The sequence below is a fragment of the Leptosomus discolor genome, chromosome 22, assembly GCF_034619465.1.
Source record: "Leptosomus discolor isolate bLepDis1 chromosome 22, bLepDis1.hap2, whole genome shotgun sequence".
Lineage (NCBI taxonomy): Eukaryota > Metazoa > Chordata > Aves > Leptosomiformes > Leptosomidae > Leptosomus > Leptosomus discolor.
The window spans coordinates 1,172,389-1,190,280 of record NC_141412.1 but is presented as its reverse complement, the minus strand read 5'-3'; the positions used below and the strand labels follow the sequence as shown (position 1 = coordinate 1,190,280).

The window sequence follows — 17,892 nt, the reverse complement described above, 5'->3', positions numbered from 1 at the left end:
GCTGCAGCGGCGAGGGAGGCAGCGGGGGCGCGGGGGAAACCCCCCGTGTGCAGCCACGGGCGGGGCGTTTCGCTTTTTTTTTCTTCTCCTTAAGTGCGGATATTTAAATATTTACACCCCTGCCTGCCCTACTTTAATGCCATTAGCTCGGTAGCGGCGCGTTTCCTGGGCCCATGGGCTGGCCGTCCTGGGAAGCGCCAGATGCGGGGGAGGCACAGCTGGGCAGCGTAAGGCTGAGCCGCTCCCGCCGACGAAGGAGACGGCCCCTAACAGCCGATTTCTAACGCAGAGCTTGGGCTGCAATGAACCCTCCCGCCTTTGGCTTGCCAGGGGGCTGGAGTCGCCCCTGCAGGGGTGTCCCGCAGGCGGTGGGGTGACCGCTGGCCTGCAGACCTCTCCCCGCTTGCGCCTGCCCGGTGCCGGCGTGGCCACGCCACTGCAGCTCCTCCCCAGCGCGCGGCCGGGAGGCCAGCCCTGGGCTGGGCAGAGACCTCCCGGCACCGGCGCTGCCACGCTCTTCCTCCCTCAGTTCCAGGTCCCCCGGCCGGCATCAAGGCTGTCCCGTCTTCCTCCAGCAGCGTGGTGGTGTCCTGGCTGCCGCCGGCCAAGCCCAACGGCATCATTCGGAAGTACACCATCTTCTGCTCCAGCCCCGGCTCGGGGCAGCCGGTACGGGGCGGTGGCGGGGGCGAGGTGGGGGGTGAGGGGGTGCCGGGGTGTGCCGGAGGAACGCGGCGCTGGCCGAGCAGGAGTGGGAGGGAGGGCTGGTGCCAGGCGGCGCCAGCAGCAAAGGTCCCTCGGGCCGGGTCTACGCACTGCGGAGCTGCGAGGGCACCCGTGGACGCTCTGCGCCAGGGCATAGTCCCATCGTCTGCCCGTTCCCCGCCGCTGGCATCCGCCCTGCTCGGCACGAGCTCCTGAAGGGGAAATACGGCAGCAGCTGACCGAGTAAAACAGAAATCAAACCTGGCCCCGTCCCTCCTTCGTGAGGGAGAGGTTGATGGGAGGTCTGCAGCCTAGTGCTTATCAAAAGCTCCTTCTCAAACTCATTTCACTATCTGAGCCTCTGGTTTCCAGGGCAACATAATCTTTTCATCAAAGCAACTGGTAAAACCGCTGGGATCCGATATTGTTTTCCTGGCATCTTGTCAAAACTGTCATTTGGGTAAAAAAAAATTACGTATACTATACAATATTCATATAGGTGTCTGCTTGTGGGGTACGTTTACATCTGTGGGCCCCGCAAGGGCGCGTGTTTGAAGACGGTGAGCGCGCAGACACCTCTGCGCGGTCGTGCGTCTGCGCGCACGGACGCCCCGTCCGTCCCGTGCCAGCGGGACCACTGAGCTCCCGTCCCGTCCCCTCCCCGGCACGGCGGCCGGTGCCGCGCGGGGCAGCCCTTCCCCACGCGCCGTGCTTGGGCCCCGACGCGATGGAGACGGGCTTGCGCAGCGCCTCGCTGCGAGGCCGCGGGCCAGACCTGCCCGCGGGGCCGGGGACGATCGCCGCGGGTGGTGCAGGAGGTGAGCCCGTGCCGGGGCTTCGGGGACTCCCTGGCCGCTCGCTGCGACCGCAGAGGGGTTTTGGCAGCCCGGCCAGGGCTTGCCTCCGCGGTCGGTCCCCGCTGCAGCTCGGCGGGCGGCCGGGGAAGCGTCCTTTCCTGGGCACGACTCGTGCCGCGGCAGCCATCTGTTCCTCGGGCTCCAGCCCGGGCTCCCTGGAGAAATTACGACACCAGCCGGTTTACACCGGCAGTGAGAAGCACCGAGCAGAGCTGAATCGCTGCTTGGGAGCAAACCCACAGCACCTCGAGGAGGGGGCTGCCAGGGCGGCTGTGGGCCCTCCGAGAGAGAAGGGAGCTCCCCAGGGATTGCTCCTGCTGGAGAGCCAGGTGGGGTGACGGGGACCCGGGGACCTCCTTTGTCAGCTGGCCCGGGGACGGGAGCGAGGGCACGAGGCTGCTGGCAGCGGGATGGTAGGGAAGCCCTGGGCTGGGGATACTGGGGGTGGCGGTGGGGATGCCCAGTGCAGGCAGGTGGCCCAGAGGTGGCTTCTCCTCGGTGACAGCTCAGGCGCTGCTCTGGCCTCCGTTTGGCCCGGGCGGGTGGCGGGGCTCCCGCCGCTGGGGCGCTTGAGCTGAGGGCGGTGGTCTCACGGAGGCCGTGCCTTCTCCCGTCTCCCTCCCTGCAGGCGCCCAGCGAGTACGAGACCAGCCCCGACCAGCTCTTCTACCGCATCGCCCACCTGAACCGCGGGCAGCAGTACATGCTCTGGGTGGCCGCCGTCACCTCCGCCGGCCGCGGCAACATCAGCGAGAAAGTCACCATCGAGCCTGCTGGGAAAGGTACGGCGGGGGCCGCCGGCTCGCGGGGCGATGCTGTCCCCCGCCCCCGGGCTTGCTGTGGCTGCTCCGTACCAGCCTGCAGCAAGGGACGACCGGGGCGACTCATGCTCGGGGCAGAGGAGGGACAGGACGGGTGGTCTCGGCTCCTGGGGGCTCCGCGCACGGGACCTGCCCGCCAGGCTGACCTCCTCCTTGTCCCCAAGCCCCCGCCAAGATCATCTCCTTCGGAGGCACCGTCACCACCCCGTGGATGAAGGACGTGAGGCTGCCGTGCAACTCGGTGGGGGAGCCGGTCCCTGCCATCAAGTGGACCAAGGACAGGTACTGAGGGGGGCTGCCGGCCATGCCGCCGCCCGGGCCGGTGCCGCTGCGTCGCCCTCGCTGTGTCGCGCACGGCAACGTGCCCTCTCCTCTCCTCTCCCGGCAGCGAGGACTCTGCCATCCCCGTGACCGTGGACGGCCACCGCCTGATCCAGGCGAACGGCACGCTGGTGCTGCGCTCGGTGAAAGCGGAGGACTCCGGCTACTACACCTGCACCGCCACCAACACCTGGGGCTTCGACACCATCATCATCAACCTGCTGGTGCAAGGTGAGGGGCGCTGGCGGGGGCCGGCCTGCAGTCCCGCCTCTGCGTCTGGGAGCAAGCGCCCCGCACGGACACGCTGCACCCCGGCCGGCGGCGCCGCGAGCCTGCGCTCCTGCTCGTCGGCTGCTCTCGGTGGGGCGCGGCGCCGCGGGGGTCGTTCCTGGGCTCTCGCTGGCCCAGGGCTGAGCGGGAGGTCTCGGTGGCGTTTCCCCTTTTGGAGAGCAAGTTTCGGGTCCCTTTTAGCTGGTGCGTGCGAGGTGCTCACGGGCTTTTCCCTCCTCCCTAGTGCCCCCGGACCAGCCCCGCCTCACCGTCTCCAAGACCTCAGCGTCGTCCATCACGCTGGCCTGGATTCCTGGGGACAACGGCGGCAGCTCCATCCGAGGTACGGCTGCTGTGAGTGATGGGGCCAGCGCCACGGCACCCGTCCCAGAGCCACGGGTGCCTCTGGTCCCAGCGCTGGTGGACCAGGCCTGTGGTGCGCGTATTCAGGGGCACCCTTGCGTGCTGCGCCCGCGCTTCTGTCCCTGTGCCTCAGTTTCTCCCTCTCTGAAATGCCTCAGGAGCGCTCCAGAGTAAGGTTGATGCCTCTGAGCTTGCAGGAGGGCTGCCGGCCCTAACGAGGGGGCTTGCAGGGTGTTTTGGACAAGACGCAGCGAGTGAAGTAGCTAACGAAGGGCATGTCGTTAATTGCTCAGTGCTGGTGGCCAGGGCCAGCCCCAGTGGCTGCTCCCTGTCTCCCGGCATTAGTGCGACTCTGAACCTGACAGGGCAGGATTTGTCCTCTGTCCCTCGGCATCCCCGGTCCCTGGCAGCCTGGGGGCTTCAGGAGGGCTCCAGGAACATCCCTGCTTTCCTGAGCCTCCTTTCTGCTCTGATTCATCTCATGAATTATACGCTGAAACAGCTGCACGCGGAGGGGGGAGCAGGGAGCGAGGAAGGAGCCCTCGCTTACAATTAATTAAAAGCATGAAAGTAATTACAAGCAAATCTCCCCAGCCAGCAGCCTTTCACTCCAGCGGACTCTGTTGATAAATTTGGTTATAATTGGATTAGAAATATTAAAAACACGCTGCATGTACCAAATAAATAAATATCCGGTGGCAGGCACCAGGGTGCCAGGCGCCGTGGGCGGTGCGGGGGTGCCGGGGCTGCCTTCGACACGGCGAGGCAAGCGTGCGCCTGCGGGCAGAAGGTCCCGGTGCCCCCGTCCGTCCCCTGGCCATAGGGAAGCCTGGGCGCTGGGAGAAGGCTCCCTTCCCTCGGCCCTGCCCTGCCCGAGCTGGAGCTGGGCGCTCGCAGAGCTGACGGGAGGCGCCCACGTGCCTTCCCGCGGGTCCTTTGGCATCGCCGCGCCGGCACCCGGGGCGCTCCTGCGTTGTGCGGCTCGTGACGCGCACGCGAAGGCAGAAAGCCTACTCTCCTCTGTGTTATTTTTATTTGAGACTTGCCAAAATAACTTGAAAAATAGCCCCATCTATCAATGCACCACAGAGTTTGGGGTTTCGCGTAGCCAAACCGCCCGGGCAGCAGCGACGCGCTGCCCCGGGGGCACCGATGTGCTGAGTGGCTGGGGTATCCCTCGCCCGAAGCTCCGTGCATGTGCCTCTCCCCGGGAAACCCTGGCGAGCCGTCTTCAGGCGCCTTGTTGGCGGCGGTGTAACAGGTTTGCTCATCTAGGGCGCAGTGTGCTTCCTAATAGTCTTCATCACGGGCGAGGAGGCGGCATGCAATGACAGAGGCAACTTCCTCGCCGCTTCCCGAGGGAGCTAGTTAATTCTGGCTTTCCCTTTATAGCCTCGCACCCATCCGTCACGTTTCGCGCTCCCGTGCAAATCCCCCGGCAACGGGGGCCGTGCTGGTGGCGCTGGCGGCAGGTGGTGTGCGGGCAGGGGAGCGGATGGGGGTGGGTCACGGGGGAGCCGGGGGGGGCTCTGGCAGAGCCCTCGGGAGGTGGCCAGCTGCTGGGGGTGCCCACACGCCTCTCGCTCATGGCTCCTGCCTGGGTCGGTGTGGGGGGCAGAGCAGGCGGACGAGCCGCCCTCCCTCCAGGCCGCAGGCAGGCTCCGGGAGGGCGGCAGCTTGCCCCTGCCGGTGCGTCGGAGCTAGCTGTAACCCAGTTGGGTGGAATTGGTGTGTAACGGGTGCCCCGGCACTGCGGGGCTGCGTTGGACTTGGCCACGGGATCGCCCCGGGGCGGGCGCAGGGCACCCTGCAGGCTCTGCGTGCCGGCGGTAACCCCTTCTCTCGCCCTGCCCGGGTGCCCGGAGGTGACCACCCCGTCCTTGCTCCCGCAGGCTTCGTGCTCCAGTACTCGGTGGACAACAGCGAGGAGTGGAAGGACGTGTTCATCAGCTCCTCCGAGCGCTCCTTCAAGCTGGAGAGCCTCAAGTGCGGCACCTGGTACAAGGTGAAGCTGGCGGCCAAGAACAGCGTCGGGGCTGGCCGCATCAGCGAGATCATCGAAGCCAAGACCCACGGCAGAGGTGAGCCTGCCCCGCGGCGTCCCTGCCCCGCCGGGGGACCCTGCAGTCCCCTCCCGGCAGCGTGCCCTCCTGACGGCTCCTCTCCCGCAGAGCCCTCCTTCAGCAAGGACCAGCACCTCTTCACCCACATCAACTCCACGCACGCCAGGCTGAACCTGCAGGGCTGGAGCAGCGGGGGGTGCCCCATCACCGCCATCGTCCTGGAGTACCGGCCCAAGGGCAACTGGGTCTGGCAGAGCCTCCGCACCAACAGCTCCAGCGAGGTCTTCCTGACGGAGCTGCGCGAGGCCACGTGGTACGAGCTCCGCATGAAGGCCTGCAACAGCGCCGGCTGCGGCAACGAGACCACGCAGTTCGCCACGCTGGACTACGACGGCAGTGAGTGGGGGGAACGGGGCGGGGGCCGAGGCAGGGGGGCTCCCGGGAGCGCTGACCGCCCACCCGCCCGCGCTCTGCCCTAGGCACCATCCCCCCTATCAAATCCGCGCAAGGGGAGGGTGACGACGTGAAGAAGCTCTTCACCATCGCCTGCCCGGTGATCCTGGCCACGCTGGGAGTCGCCCTGCTCTTCATCATCCGCAAGAAGAGGAAGGAGAAGCGGCTGAAGAGGCTTCGAGGTGAGATGGGGCTCAGGGGGTGCAGCGCCTGGGACTGGACCGCAGGGCTGAGCTTTCCTGGGCGGGCTCGTTACACCCTCAACAGCTCTCTTGAACAAACCTTCCTCCTTGTTTTTTGTGTCTCTTGCACAGATGCCAAGAGTTTGGCTGAAATGCTGATCAGGTTGGTCTCCGAGCTGCGAGTGGGTGGGGAAGCGGGGGAGTGCTGGGTGGTGGGGGTCGTCCTGGATGCTTTTAAGGCCAGGTTCAGCCCTGGCTCAGTTTCAGCCCTCCTTGGGCTCAGAACGGTGAAGGTTGTGTCGGCCTCGCTGTAGCACGGCAGCCCGGTGCTACTGGAGGGTGCTGGCTTTCCTGCTGGAGCTTGCTGGGGGGGAGAGCTGCTTAGCTGGAGCGCTGAGCCCCGGGCGGGGCTTGAGCAGCCGGGGCTCTCTCCGGTAATCGCCGGCTCTGCGTCCCCTCTTACCTCACAGCAAGAACAACCGCAGCTTTGACACGCCGGTGAAGGGGCCCCCCCAGGGCCCGCGACTGCACATAGACATCCCTCGGGTGCAGCTCCTCATCGAGGACAAGGAAGGCATCAAGCAGCTGGGTAAGCACCACGCTCTCCCTGCCGTGTGGGGCCCCAGCAGCACCTACCCGCCCGGTAGCAGCATCCCACCAGGCCCCGAGAAGCCCGCAGTGTCCCCGGGCTGTCCCCTTCCGACCCTGCGTTGCGGCTGGCTGTGCTGGCGGCACCCGCAGCCCTCTCCTCAGCCAGGCTCTGCCTCCGTGGGTTTTACTGTCACACCGCTGCTCTGGCGGGGGAAGAGCCAGACAAATCTCCCATCCCCGCGTGCCCCCCCCAGAGCACCCGTGGGGATCCCAGGGGTGTGCTGAGCGTGGGCGGGCAGGCGCCCGCAGCGACCCCCTGGCTAGCGAAAGGGGTCCGAGCTCCAGCTTCTTCCCGCAGGGGACGACAAAGCCACGATCCCGGTGACCGACACGGAGTTCAGTCAGGCGGTGAACCCCCAGAGCTTCTGCACGGGCGTCTCGCTGCATCACCCCGCTCTGATCCAGAACACGGGGCCCCTCATCGACATGTCGGACATCCGCCCCGGCACCAGTAAGTGGCTGTGGTCCTGTGGGGCTGGGGTTGCTGGGGTGCTTGCAGACACGGGTACAAGGCAGGTGTGGGCGAGCTGGGTGCTGCCCGCAGCCCCCCAAGTGCCCGCTGGCGCCCAAGGGGGTGCTCCTGCTGCCCAGCAGCGGGGTGCTGGGGTGCGGGCCCTGTCCCCCAGCGCTGGCCGTGCCTGAAGGCAGCTGTTGGTAAGACAGAAGGAGCGGAGAGCGCTCCAGGGAGCTGGGACAGCGTCCCGGCTGCCTCTGGGAGTGACGGTCACCCTTGTGCCTTAGACCCCGTGTCAAGAAAGAGCGTGAAGTCGGCACACAGCACCCGCAACCGGTACTCCAGCCAGTGGACCCTCACCAAGTGCCAGGCGTCCACCCCTGCGCGGACCCTCACCTCTGACTGGAGGACAGTGGGCTCCCAGCACGGCATCACGGTCACCGAGAGCGACAGCTACAGCGCCAGCCTCTCTCAGGACACGGGTATGGCAGAGCCGAAGGCGGCTCGGGGGTCTGCCGGTGGGGGGTACACGGGTCCGTTGGCGGCGACCCCAAGCCACGAGTTGGGGGTGACTGCAGGGGTAGGATTTGCTGTTAGTCAGTGGGACCACGTAACCACGACTTCCGCTGCGCTGGCGGTGCCCAGCGCTGGGCACAGATGGGCGGGGGGGGGTGTCTCAGCGGGGACAGCCTGGGCATTCCCACGATGACAGCCATGGGGAAAACGGCGTTCCCAGGCCAGGGAAAATGCCCAGCTACGGTACGTGATGCGTCCTCTCCTCCACAGACAAGGGGCGGAACAGCATGGTGTCGACAGAGAGCGCCTCGTCCACCTACGAGGAGCTGGCGCGCGCCTACGAGCACGCGAAGCTGGAGGAGCAGCTGCAGCACGCCAAGTTTGAGATCACCGAGTGCTTCATCTCCGACAGCTCCTCCGACCAGATGACCACCGGCACCACCGACAACGCCGACAGCATGACCTCCATGAGCACCCCCTCAGAGCCGGGCATCTGTCGCTTCACAGCCTCCCCGCCCAAACCCCAGGACAGCGAGCGGGGCAAGAGCGTGGCCGTGCCCATCCCGCACCGCGCCAGCAAGAGTAAGTACCCGCGGGCGTTGGGGGGGTTGAGGCGGCGCGCGACGCTGCGGCGAACGGGACAAAACCAGAGGTGCGGAAGGAGACGGTTCCTGCGAAGGGGAGGCGAGGAGGCCGGAGGAGCAGCGCTCGTTCAGGATCAGCCGGTTCCGCCGCGTGCGCTCAGTCGATAGGTGTTGTTGGGCTTCCTCGTGGAATCGCGGCGTGGTTTCTATAGGTTCTGCAGGGAGCTGGGCTGGATCCCAGCGCAGCCTCGAGGAGATCCCCACGCAGGTACTCAAAACCCAGCTGACGATTCCAGTTGGGGATTCTGTCTTCCTCACGGGTCTTTGCTGCTCTTCTCCTCTCCCCCCATTTCTTCCCTTCACATGGCTCTGCTCCTCCCCTTCCTTCGCTCCCCTTCATTTCTCCATCCCTCGTGGTTCCTGTCTTCACTTTTCACAGCTTTTCACATTTTTTTTCCTCTCCTCACGTTGCTTTGTGCCTCCTCTCCTCTTTTTTCCTCTCCTCTCCTTTCCTTTTCTTCTATCTTCTTTCCTTTTATTTCCATTTAATCCCATTTTTATTACTTAATATTTCTTACTACTTCTTCCCTCTTCTTCCCCATCCTTTCTTCCCTTTTCTATCTTATCTTGTCATTTCCGCCCACTGCTCCTTATGCCCTCCCATTTCTCGTTATCCCCTCCCATTTCTCGTTATCCCTTCCCATTTCTCGTTATCCCCTCCCATTTCTCGTTATCCCCTCCCATTTCTCGTTATCCCTTCCCATTTCTCGTTATCCCTTCCCATTTCTCGTTATCCCCTCCCATTTCTCGTTATCCCTTCCCATTTCTCGTTATCCCCTCCCATTTCTCGTTATCCCTTCCCATTTCTCGTTATCCCCTCCCATTTCTCGTTATCCCTTCCCATTTCTCGTTATCCCCTCCCATTTCTCGTTATCCCTTCCCATTTCTCGTTATCCCTTCCCATTTCTCGTTATCCCTTCCCATTTCTCGTTATCCCTTCCCATTTCTCGTTATCCCTTCCCATTTCTCGTTATCCCTTCCCATTTCTCGTTATCCCCTCCCATTTCTCGTTATCCCCTCCCATTTCTCGTTATCCCCTCCCATTTCTCGTTATCCCCTCCCATTTCTCGTTATCCCCTCCCATTTCTCGTTATCCCCTCCCATTTCTCGTTATCCCCTCCCATTTCTCGTTATCCCCTCCCATTTCTCGTTATCCCCTCCCATTTCTCGTTATCCCCTCCCATTTCTCGTTATCCCCTCCCATTTCTCCTTATTTCTTCTTATTCCCTTCCACTTCTTATTCCCTCCCATTTCATCTTAGCCCCTCCCATTTATTCCCATTTTGTCTTAGCCCCTCCCATTTTGTCTTAGCCCCTCCCATTTTGTCTTAGCCCCTCCCATTTTGTCTTAGCCCCTCCCATTTTGTCTTAGCCCCTCCCATTTTGTCTTAGCCCCTCCCATTTTGTCTTAGCCCCTCCCATTTCATCTTAGCCCCTCCCGATTCATCTTATTTCTTCTTATAATCCCTCCCATTTCTTCTTATTCCCTCCCATTCCCTCCCACTTTTTCTTATTTCTTCTTCTTCCCTCCCATTTCTAATGATTCCCTCCCATTTCTCCTTACTGCCTATTATTCTTTGTATTACCTCGCTTTTCCTCGCATTTCCTCCCATTACAACAAATTTCTTTTTATTCTCTCCCATTAACTCCATTTTCTTTTATTTCTTCTTATCCCCTCCCATTACTTCCTATTTCTTGTCCCCTCCTCTTTCTTCCCATTCTTCTTACGGTCTCACAGTTCTTTCTTCTTAATCCATCAAATCTTTTCTTATTATTCCCTCTCATTTCCTCCCATTTCTTCTTAGTGACTCTCATTTCTTCTTCTTCCCTCCCCTTTCCTCCCATTTCTCCTTATTCCCTCCTGTTTCTTCTTATTCCCTCCCATTCCCTCCCATTTCTTACAATTTCTTCTTCTTCCTTACAATTTATTCCCATTTCTTCTTATGCCCTCTCATTCCCTTCCATTTCTTATCTCATCCCATTTCTTCTTAGTTCGTCTTAATCCCTCCCATTTTTTCCCATTTCATCTTAATCTCTCCCATTTCGTGTTATTTCTTCTTAGCCCCTCCTATTTCATCTTAGCCCCTCCCATTTCTTATTTCTTCATATTCCATCCCATTTCTTGTTATTGCCTTCCATTTCTTCTTTTTGTCTATTATTCTTTCTTATTTCCTCGCATTTCCTCGCATTTCCTTGTGTTTCCTCCATTCCCTCCCATATCTTTTTATTCCCTCCCATTCCCTCCCATTTCTTCTTATCCCTTCCCATTTCTTCCCATTTCGTCTTAGCCCCTCCAATTCCCTCCCATTTGTTCTGAATCCCTCCCGTTCCCTCCTATTTCCTATTTCTTCTTATTCCTTCCAATTTATTCCCGTTTCTTTGTATTTACTCCCGTTTGTTCGTATGCCCTCCTGTTTCTTCTTCTTATCTATTATTCTTTCTTCTTCCCTCCCATTCCCTCCCATTTTTTTATTCCTTCCCATTCCTTCCCATTTATTTTTATTCCCTCCCATTTGTTTTTATTCCCTCCCATTTCCTCCCGTTTCGCCGTATTCCCTCCCGTTTCCTCCCGTTTCGCCTTCTGCCCTCCCGTTTCGCCTTCTGCCCTCCCGTTCCCTCCCGTTCCCTCCCGTTCCCTCCCGTTTCGCCTTCTTCCCTCCCGTTTCCTCCCGTTTCCTCCCGTTTCGCCTTCTGCCCTCCCGTTCCCTCCCGTTTCCTCCCGTTTCGCCTTCTGCCCTCCCGTTCCCTCCCGTTCCCTCCCGTTTCCTCCCGTTTCGCCTTCTGCCCTCCCGTTCCCTCCCGTTTCCTCCCGTTTCGCCTTCTGCCCTCCCGTTCCCTCCCGTTTCGCCTTCTGCCCTCCCGTTTCGCCGTATTCCCTCCCGTTTCCTCCCGTTTCGCCTTCTGCCCTCCCGTTCCCTCCCGTTCTCTCCCGTTTTGCCTTCTGCCCTCCTGTTCCCTCCCGTTTCCTCCCGTTTCCTCCCGTATCGCCTTCTTCCCTCCCGTTCCCTCCCGTTTCCTCCCGTATCGCCTTCTTCCCTCCCGTTTCCTCCCGTTTCGCCTTCTGCCCTCCCGTTTCCTCCCGTTTCGCCTTCTGCCCTCCCGTTTCCTCCCGTTTCGCCTTCTGCCCTCCCGTTTCCTCCCGTTTCGCCTTCTGCCCTCCCGTTTCGCCTTCTGCCCTCCCGTTTCCTCCCGTTTCGCCGTATTCCCTCCCGTTTCGCCTTCGTCCCTCCCGTTTCCTCCCGTTTCGCCTTCTGCCCTCCCGTTTCCTCCCGTTTCGCCGTATTCCCTCCTGTTTCGCCTTCGTCCCTCCCGTTTCCTCCCGTTTCGCCTTCGTCCCTCCCGTTTCGCCTTCGTCCCTCCCGTTTCGCCTTCGTCCCTCCCGTTTCGCCTTCGTCCCTCCCGTTTCGCCTTCGTCCCTCCCGTTTCGCCTTCGTCCCTCCCGTTTCGCCTTCGTCCCTCCCGTTTCCTCCCGTTTCCTCCCGTTTCGCCTTCGTCCCTCCCGTTTCGCCTTCGTCCCTCCCGTTTCGCCTTCGTCCCTCCCGTTTCGCCTTCGTCCCTCCCGTTTCGCCTTCGTCCCTCCCGTTTCCGCCGCATTCCCTCCCGTTTCCGCCGCATTCCCTCCCGTTCCCTCCCGTTTCCGCCGCATTCCCTCCCGTTTCTTCTTATTTTTATTTATTCCCTCCCCTTTCCTCCCCTTTCGCCGTATTCCCTCCCGTTTCCTCCCCTTTCGCCGTATTCCCTCCCGTTTCCTCCCCTTTCCTCCCCTTTCGCCGTATTCCCTCCCATTCCCTCCCGTTTCGCCTTCTTCCCTCCCGTTTCCTCCCGTTTCGCCTTCGTCCCTCCCGTTTCCTCCCGTTCCCTCCCGTTTCGCCTTCGGCCCTCCCGTTTCCTCCCGTTCCCTCCCGTTTCGCCTTCGGCCCTCCCGTTTCGCCTTCGGCCCTCCCGTTTCGCCTTCGGCCCTCCCGTTTCCTCCCGTTCCCTCCCGTTCCCTCCCGTTCCCTCCCGTTTCGCCTTCGTCCCTCCCGTTTCCTCCCGTTCCGCCTTCTTCCCTCCCGTTTCTTCTTATTTTTATTTATTCCCTCCCCTTTCCTCCCCTCTCCTCCCCTTTCGCCTTATTCCCTCCCCTTTCCTCCCGTTTCCTCCCCTTTCGCCTTCTTCCCTCCCCTTTCCTCCCGTTCCCTCCCCTTTCGCCTTCTTCCCTCCCCTTTCGCCTTCTTCCCTCCCGTTTCCTCCTGTTCCCCCTTCTTCCCTCCCGTTCCCCCTTCTTCCCTCCCTTTCCGCCTTCTTCCCTCCCATTCCCTCCCGTTTCCTCCCATTTTGCCTTCTGTCCTCCCATTTCTTCTTATTTTTATTTATTCCCTCCCCTTTCCTCCCCTCTCCTCCCCTCTCGCCTTATTCCTTCCATTTCTTCCCATTCCCTCCCATTTCTTCTTGTTCCTTTTCATTCCCTCCCATTTCTTCTTATTTTTATTTCCTCCCATTTCCACCCGTTTCATCTTATTCCCTTTCATTTCCTCCTGTTTCTTCTTGTTTCCACCCATTTCTTCTTATTCCTTTTCATTCCCTCCCATTTCGCCTTATTCCCTCCCATTTCTTCTTATTTTTATTTATTCCCTCCCATTTCCCCCCGTTTCGCCTTATTCCCTCCCATTTCCCCCCGTTTCGCCTTATTCCCTCCCATTTCCCCCCGTTTCGCCTTATTCCCTCCCATTTCCCCCCGTTTCGCCTTATTCCCTCCCATTTCCCCCCGTTTCGCCTTATTCCCTCCCATTTCTTCTTGTTCCCTCCCATTTCCTCCCGTTTCTTCTTGTTCCCTCCCATTTCTTCTTATTCCCTTTCTTTTCCTCCCGTTTCTTCTTGTTTCCACCCATTTCTTCTTATTCCCTCCCATTTCTTCTTATTTTTATTTATTCCCTCCCATTTCCTCCGGTGTCTTCCCGTTCCCTCCCATTTGTTCTTGTTCCTTCCTGTTTTCTCCCATTTCGCCCTATTTCCTCCCATTTTGCCCTATTTCCTCCCATTTCGCCCTATTTCCTCCCATTTCGCCCTATTTCCTCCCATTTCGCCCTATTTCCTCCCATTTCGCCCTATTTCCTCCCATTTCGCCCTATTTCCTCCCATTTCGCCCTATTTCCTCCCATTTCGCCCTATTCCCTCCCATTTCGCCCTATTCCCTCCCATTTCGCCCTATTCCCTCCCATTTCGCCTTATTCCCTCCCATTTCGCCTTATTCCCTCCCATTTCGCCTTATTCCCTCCCATTTCGCCTTATTTTTATTTATTTCCTCCCATTTCCTTCCATTTCTTCCCGTTCCCTCCCACTCACTCCCGTTTCTTCTTGTTCCCTCCCATTCCCTCCCGTTTCTTCTTGTTCCCTCCCATTCCCTCCCGTTTCTTCTTGTTCCCTCCCATTCCCTCCCGTTTCTTCTTGTTCCCTCCCATTTCGCCTTATTTTTATTTATTTCCTCCCATTTCTTATTCACTCCCCCTCACTCCCATTTCTTCCCATTCCCTCCCGTTTCTTCTTGTTTCCACCCATTTCTTCTTATTCCCTCCCATTTCGCCTTATTCCCTCCCATTTCTTCTTATTTTTATTTATTTCCTCCCACTCACTCCTATTTCTTCTTATTCCCTCCCATTTCTTTTTATTCCCTCCCATATCTTCTTGTTTCTTTTTATTCCCTCCCATTTCTTCTTATTTTTATTCATTTCCTCCTATTTCCTCCCGTTTCTTCTTATTCCTTTTCACTTCCTCCCATTCCGCCTTTTTCCCTCCCATTTCACCTTTTTCCCTCCCATTTGTTCTTATTTTTATTTATTTCCTCCCATTTCCTTCCATTTCTTCTTATTCCCTCCCCCTCACTCCCATTTCGCCTTATTCCCTCCCATTTCTTTCCATTCCCTCCCATTTCTTCTTATTCCTTTTCTTTTCCTCCCATTTCATCTTATTCCCTCCCGTTTCTTCTTATTCCCTCCCTTTTCCTCCCATGTCTTTTTATTCCCTCCCATTTCTTCTTATTTTTATTTATTCCCTCCCACTCACTCCCATTTCTTCTTATTTACTCCCGTTTCCTCCCGTCTTTTTATTCCCTCCCGTATCTTCTTGTTTCTTTTTATTCCGTCCCATTTCTTTTTATTCCCTCCCGTTTCTTCTTATTTTTATTTATTTCCTCCCACTCACTCCCATTTCTTCTTATTCCCTCCCATTTCGCCTTATTCCCTCCCATTTCTTCTTATTTTTATTTATTTCCTCCCATTTCCTCCCGTTTCTTCTTATTCCCTCCCCCTCACTCCCGTTTCTTCTTGTTCCCTCCCATTTCTTCCCATTCCCTCCCGTTTCTTCTTGTTCCTTTTCATTTCCTCCCATTTCTTCTTATTTTTATTTGTTTCCACTCATTTCTTCTTCTTTCTTTTCATTCCCTCCCATTCCCTCCCGTTTCTTCTTGTTTCTTCTTGTTTCCACCCATTTCTTCTTATTGCTTTTCATTTCCTCCCATTTCTTCCCATTCCCTCCCATTTGTTCTTATTTTTATTTATTTCCTCCCATTTCCTCCCATTTCTTCTTATTCCCTTCCATTTCTTCCCATTTCCCCTGATTTCTTCTTATCTCCTCCCTTTCCTTCCCATTTCTTCTTATCCCTTCCAATTTCTTCTTACTTCTTTTTATCCCCTCCCCTTCCTTCTTAATTCTTCTTTTTCCTTCTCATTATTTCTGCTTCTTGCCTCCCGTTGCTGTTCCTCCCGGTCACTCACCGTTCGTTCCTTCTCCTCACCGTTCATTCCCTCCTGTTTCTCACCGTTTCCTATTATTTTTTCCCATTTCTTTCCTGATCATATTTTCTTATTATACCCTACCATTTCTTAGTATTCCCCACCGTGTCTTATATTTTGCTGCCCTTTCTTAGTATTCTCTAATATCCACAACCATTTCTTATTATTCTTTATTAATAATCAATAATAAGAAATGGTGGGAAATTTTCTCTACCTGTTTTTATTTTTTTTCTCTTATTTTTTTTCTATTTTATTTTTGCTTTTTTATTTTTTCATTTTATCATGAAACGAGCCTACCTGCCCGTACAGCCCCCGGCCCATACTGGCCCCGCGCACAAGGTGACCTGCGGTGTGCCTGAGAGGTGTGGGCCTAGGGCTGCAGAACATTCAGCTCATACAGGTTTTGGATGTGATACAAAGAAAATCCACTTAAATAGCAGTGTGACAGATAAATACAAGTATCATATACACGTGCACACGTAAATCCTTAAATGAAGCTCCTCCGGTCATATATAGCGGTCTGTACCACAGCAGAGCGCAAGACCTTGTTTGCGGTAGCCCCGCTGCCGCTTACGTCGGCACGGCCCCGTGTTTGCTGTAACGTGCATAGCGCTCTGCGCCGTCACAGCTGCTGTGAACGCAGGAGAAACAGTTACACAAAATACACGACCGTGTCAGACGCCCCGCCACAAGGACCGCTCTCCTGCCACGAGGGAACGCCCCCAGGCCACACCTAGCACACACCGGTACCCGCGGCACGGCACACGTAGAAAGCAGACAGCCCTGGGCGACGCCCCTGCGTTGCGTTGCGGCACCTCACGGGACGCGTTCCACGGAACGGGACGCCACCGCGAGGTGCCACACGTCGCGTCGCACCACCGCGCGCAGAGCCTCACCCGCCTCCTCCGCTTCCCCTCGCAGGCGACTACTGCAACCTCCCGCTCTACGTCAAGTCGGAGGCCTTCTTCCGCAAGCCCGACGCCCACGAGCCCTGCCCGGTGGTGCCGCCGCGGGAAGCCTCCATCCGGAACCTCGCCCGGGCCTACCACGCGCAAGCCCGGCACATGACGCTGGAGCCCGGCAGCAAGCCCCTGGGCCTGCCGCCCCCGGCCTCCGCCGCAACCACCTTACCTCAAAGGACTCTCCCCATGCCCGGCGCGACGAGCGCCGCCCCCGCGCCCGCCGCCAGCGCCGCCCCGGCGCCGCCCGCCGCCGCCGAGCCCCCCGCCCCTGCTGCCGCCGCCGCCGCCGCCGAGGGGCGGGTGCCCACGCACTCCAAAGTGGGGGGCTCCAGGGACTCGCTCCTAGAGATGAGCACGTCGGGCGTGGGCAGGTCTCAAAAACAGGGGGCTGGCGCCTACTCCAAGTCCTACACGCTGGTGTAGGGCGGCGACCGGAGACCGCCTGCCACGGACGCTGCTCGTTTCCCTGCGCCATTTCTATTTAATTAACTGACTTGTACATAACGAACTCTTTTGTATAAATGAAGCTATTTTCTTCTTCTCCGAACAGAAAAAGAAACCAGGGCACAAAGAATTTGATGTTACAGATTTAAAAATATAATATATATGTAAACATATATATATATATTTCACATCATTTTGAAAGGGGCACAAGGAAAGACTCAGCGACTTTTTTTTTTTGTTTTTTTTCTTCCCTGATCTTGTTGGTGGTTTTAAAAAGGAACGTCTCAAAGACATTGCATGCTATTTTACTGTTCTGAAAACAGCAGGAGTTGCTTCAATTTGCAAATGCTTATGTGTTAATACCTTTTTCTATGAAAAAAAACCCAGCGCTGTGTGCAATAAAGGTTATGTTTATACGTGGGCGTTTGTGAATTGAGCAGGGGCAGGACAACGGAGGGGGACAGCCCCGGGCAGCCCCGACGCAGCCCAGCACGTGCTGCGGCAGCCCAGGGCACGTCGTGCCGAGCTGTGCCGGGCCGGAGGAGGGGAAGGGATGGGAGCAGGGTCCCAGGAACAGTACGGCCGAGCCGGACACCCCCCCAACTGCCGCAGCCCCCACCGCCCCAGGCGAGCGGCGCCCACTCACCGGTAAGTGCCGCCCGGCTCCAGCGCAGGATAAACCACGGCGCAGGACGGCGAACCCCCATCGGGCTGGCCTGGAGGGGCCAGCAGCTGCCCGGGCCGTGCCGAGCCACAGCAGCGCCGGTACCGTGCGTGGCGCCGGTGAGGCGAGGCGACTCGCCCGCAGCAGGGCTCCTGTTCCCCGGCGTGTCGCGGCGCTGCCTGGGAGCAGGAGGCGAAGCAGAGCGCGGGTGACCGTGGTCACCGCTGAGCACCACGACTTACCGTGCAGCACGGTGAAGCGCAGCCCAGCGAATCCAGCACGGTGCCGTGAGCCGTGGCCTCGCCGCCGCCCGTCGTGGTGAACCCTGGCACAGCGCCGCTGTAAACCCTGGGGAGCTCCCCAGGACCCGGCGCAGCGCAGCACACCACGGCGCAGCCCCACCGTGTCACCGCACCCTGCCGTAACTTAGTCCCTTATTGCCTGTAATTTATAAGCTAATGCTTTCATCACATCTCCCTCCGTGCTTGCTGGTTCTGCCTTTCTTCACCACACAGAGAGCAGCTTCCTGCGTCAGCTTAAACCAGCAGCTGGAACATCTACACAGAGATTTTTACCATTCTCAATTTTTTTTCCTGTTGACAGAGGTGCTCTTTTTTAACACATCACCTTTATAATCACGTGCTGCAGAGCTCACTTTAATACCTCCCTTATATTTTTTTTTAAATGACCCACCCCAACAGTGACATGCACACACAGCGATCGGTGTTTCTGGTGACAGTCCCTGCCAGTCCC

The 17,892-nt window shown here is 58.3% G+C and overlaps 1 protein-coding gene across 2 annotated transcripts in view; it reads left to right on the top strand.

Annotated features, from left to right (window-relative positions):
- Nucleotides 1-16,454, top strand: part of DSCAML1 (DS cell adhesion molecule like 1) — a 113,653-nt gene extending 97,199 nt beyond the window's left edge. Inside the window, exons 20-33 of one of the 2 annotated variants that reach the window (XM_086476814.1) lie at nucleotides 530-669; nucleotides 2,191-2,344; nucleotides 2,548-2,665; nucleotides 2,772-2,935; nucleotides 3,219-3,317; nucleotides 5,230-5,418; nucleotides 5,509-5,796; nucleotides 5,880-6,035; nucleotides 6,168-6,198; nucleotides 6,506-6,624; nucleotides 6,985-7,137; nucleotides 7,428-7,622; nucleotides 7,927-8,238; nucleotides 15,991-16,454. In XM_086476814.1, the coding sequence (XP_086332940.1) occupies nucleotides 530-669; nucleotides 2,191-2,344; nucleotides 2,548-2,665; nucleotides 2,772-2,935; nucleotides 3,219-3,317; nucleotides 5,230-5,418; nucleotides 5,509-5,796; nucleotides 5,880-6,035; nucleotides 6,168-6,198; nucleotides 6,506-6,624; nucleotides 6,985-7,137; nucleotides 7,428-7,622; nucleotides 7,927-8,238; nucleotides 15,991-16,454 (2,582 nt within the window). Of the gene's footprint in view, nucleotides 1-529; nucleotides 670-2,190; nucleotides 2,345-2,547; nucleotides 2,666-2,771; nucleotides 2,936-3,218; nucleotides 3,318-5,229; nucleotides 5,797-5,879; nucleotides 6,036-6,167; nucleotides 6,199-6,505; nucleotides 6,625-6,984; nucleotides 7,138-7,427; nucleotides 7,623-7,926; nucleotides 8,239-15,990 lie in introns of both variants that reach the window. The other variant, XM_086476813.1, reaches the window with a different exon arrangement.
- The last annotated feature ends 1,438 nt before the right edge of the window (nucleotides 16,455-17,892 follow it).